Below are 671 nucleotides of genomic sequence, written 5' to 3'. Positions count from 1 at the left end.
GGCCATCATAACCTTGACGAACTCCTCGTAGTTGATCTGACCATCACCATCAACATCAGCTTCCTTAATCATCTCATCAACCTCTTCATCAGTTAGCTTCTCGCCGAGGTTAGTCATGACATGTCTTAACTCAGCAGCGGAGATGAAACCGTTCTGGTCTTTGTCAAAGACTCTGAAAGCTTCCTTGAGTTCTTCCTCAGAGTCAGTGTCCTTCATTTTCCTAGCCATAAGGTTCAAGAACTCAGGGAAATCAATTGTGCCGTTACCATCAGCATCGACTTCGTTGATCATGTCTTGAAGCTCAGCTTCGGTTGGGTTTTGACCGAGGGATCGCATCACGGTACCTAGCTCCTTTGTGGTAATGCAACCTACAACAATTCAATCAAAAATGCCCAAATCCAATTTAGATTTTCTCTAAGCTAACAAAAGTCAATCTAAAACACAGGATGAAGGATCGCAAATCGCTTTTGAAAAACAAGGAAACTACACAGATCGATCCTTGCATCTGCGAATCGCAAAGTAAAATCCTAGAATTCAATTTAATTATGATACAAAAAAGAAACTAAAACATGGATCGGTCACAATAAACGATCGAGAGAGCAGAAACTAAAATCGAATGTATTCGAATAAGATCAAACATGTACGATTAGAGAGAGAGGGGGGGGGGGGGG

At 41.7% G+C, this 671-nt stretch overlaps 1 protein-coding gene across 1 annotated transcript in view; it reads right to left on the bottom strand.

The window, feature by feature from the left end:
- Nucleotides 1-671, bottom strand: part of LOC104699377 (calmodulin-2/4-like) — a gene marked incomplete at its 3' end in the record, with an annotated part of 4,599 nt that continues 3,928 nt past the window's right edge. Inside the window, exon 3 of the mRNA XM_010414690.1 lies at nt 1-368. Coding sequence (XP_010412992.1) covers nt 1-368 — 368 coding nt within the window. The remainder of the gene's footprint in view (nt 369-671) is intronic.

The sequence above is a fragment of the Camelina sativa genome, chromosome 6 (assembly GCF_000633955.1).
Source record: "Camelina sativa cultivar DH55 chromosome 6, Cs, whole genome shotgun sequence".
Lineage (NCBI taxonomy): Eukaryota > Viridiplantae > Streptophyta > Magnoliopsida > Brassicales > Brassicaceae > Camelina > Camelina sativa.
The sequence above is the reverse complement of the archived record's forward strand: the minus strand, read 5'-3'. Positions and strand labels throughout refer to the sequence as shown.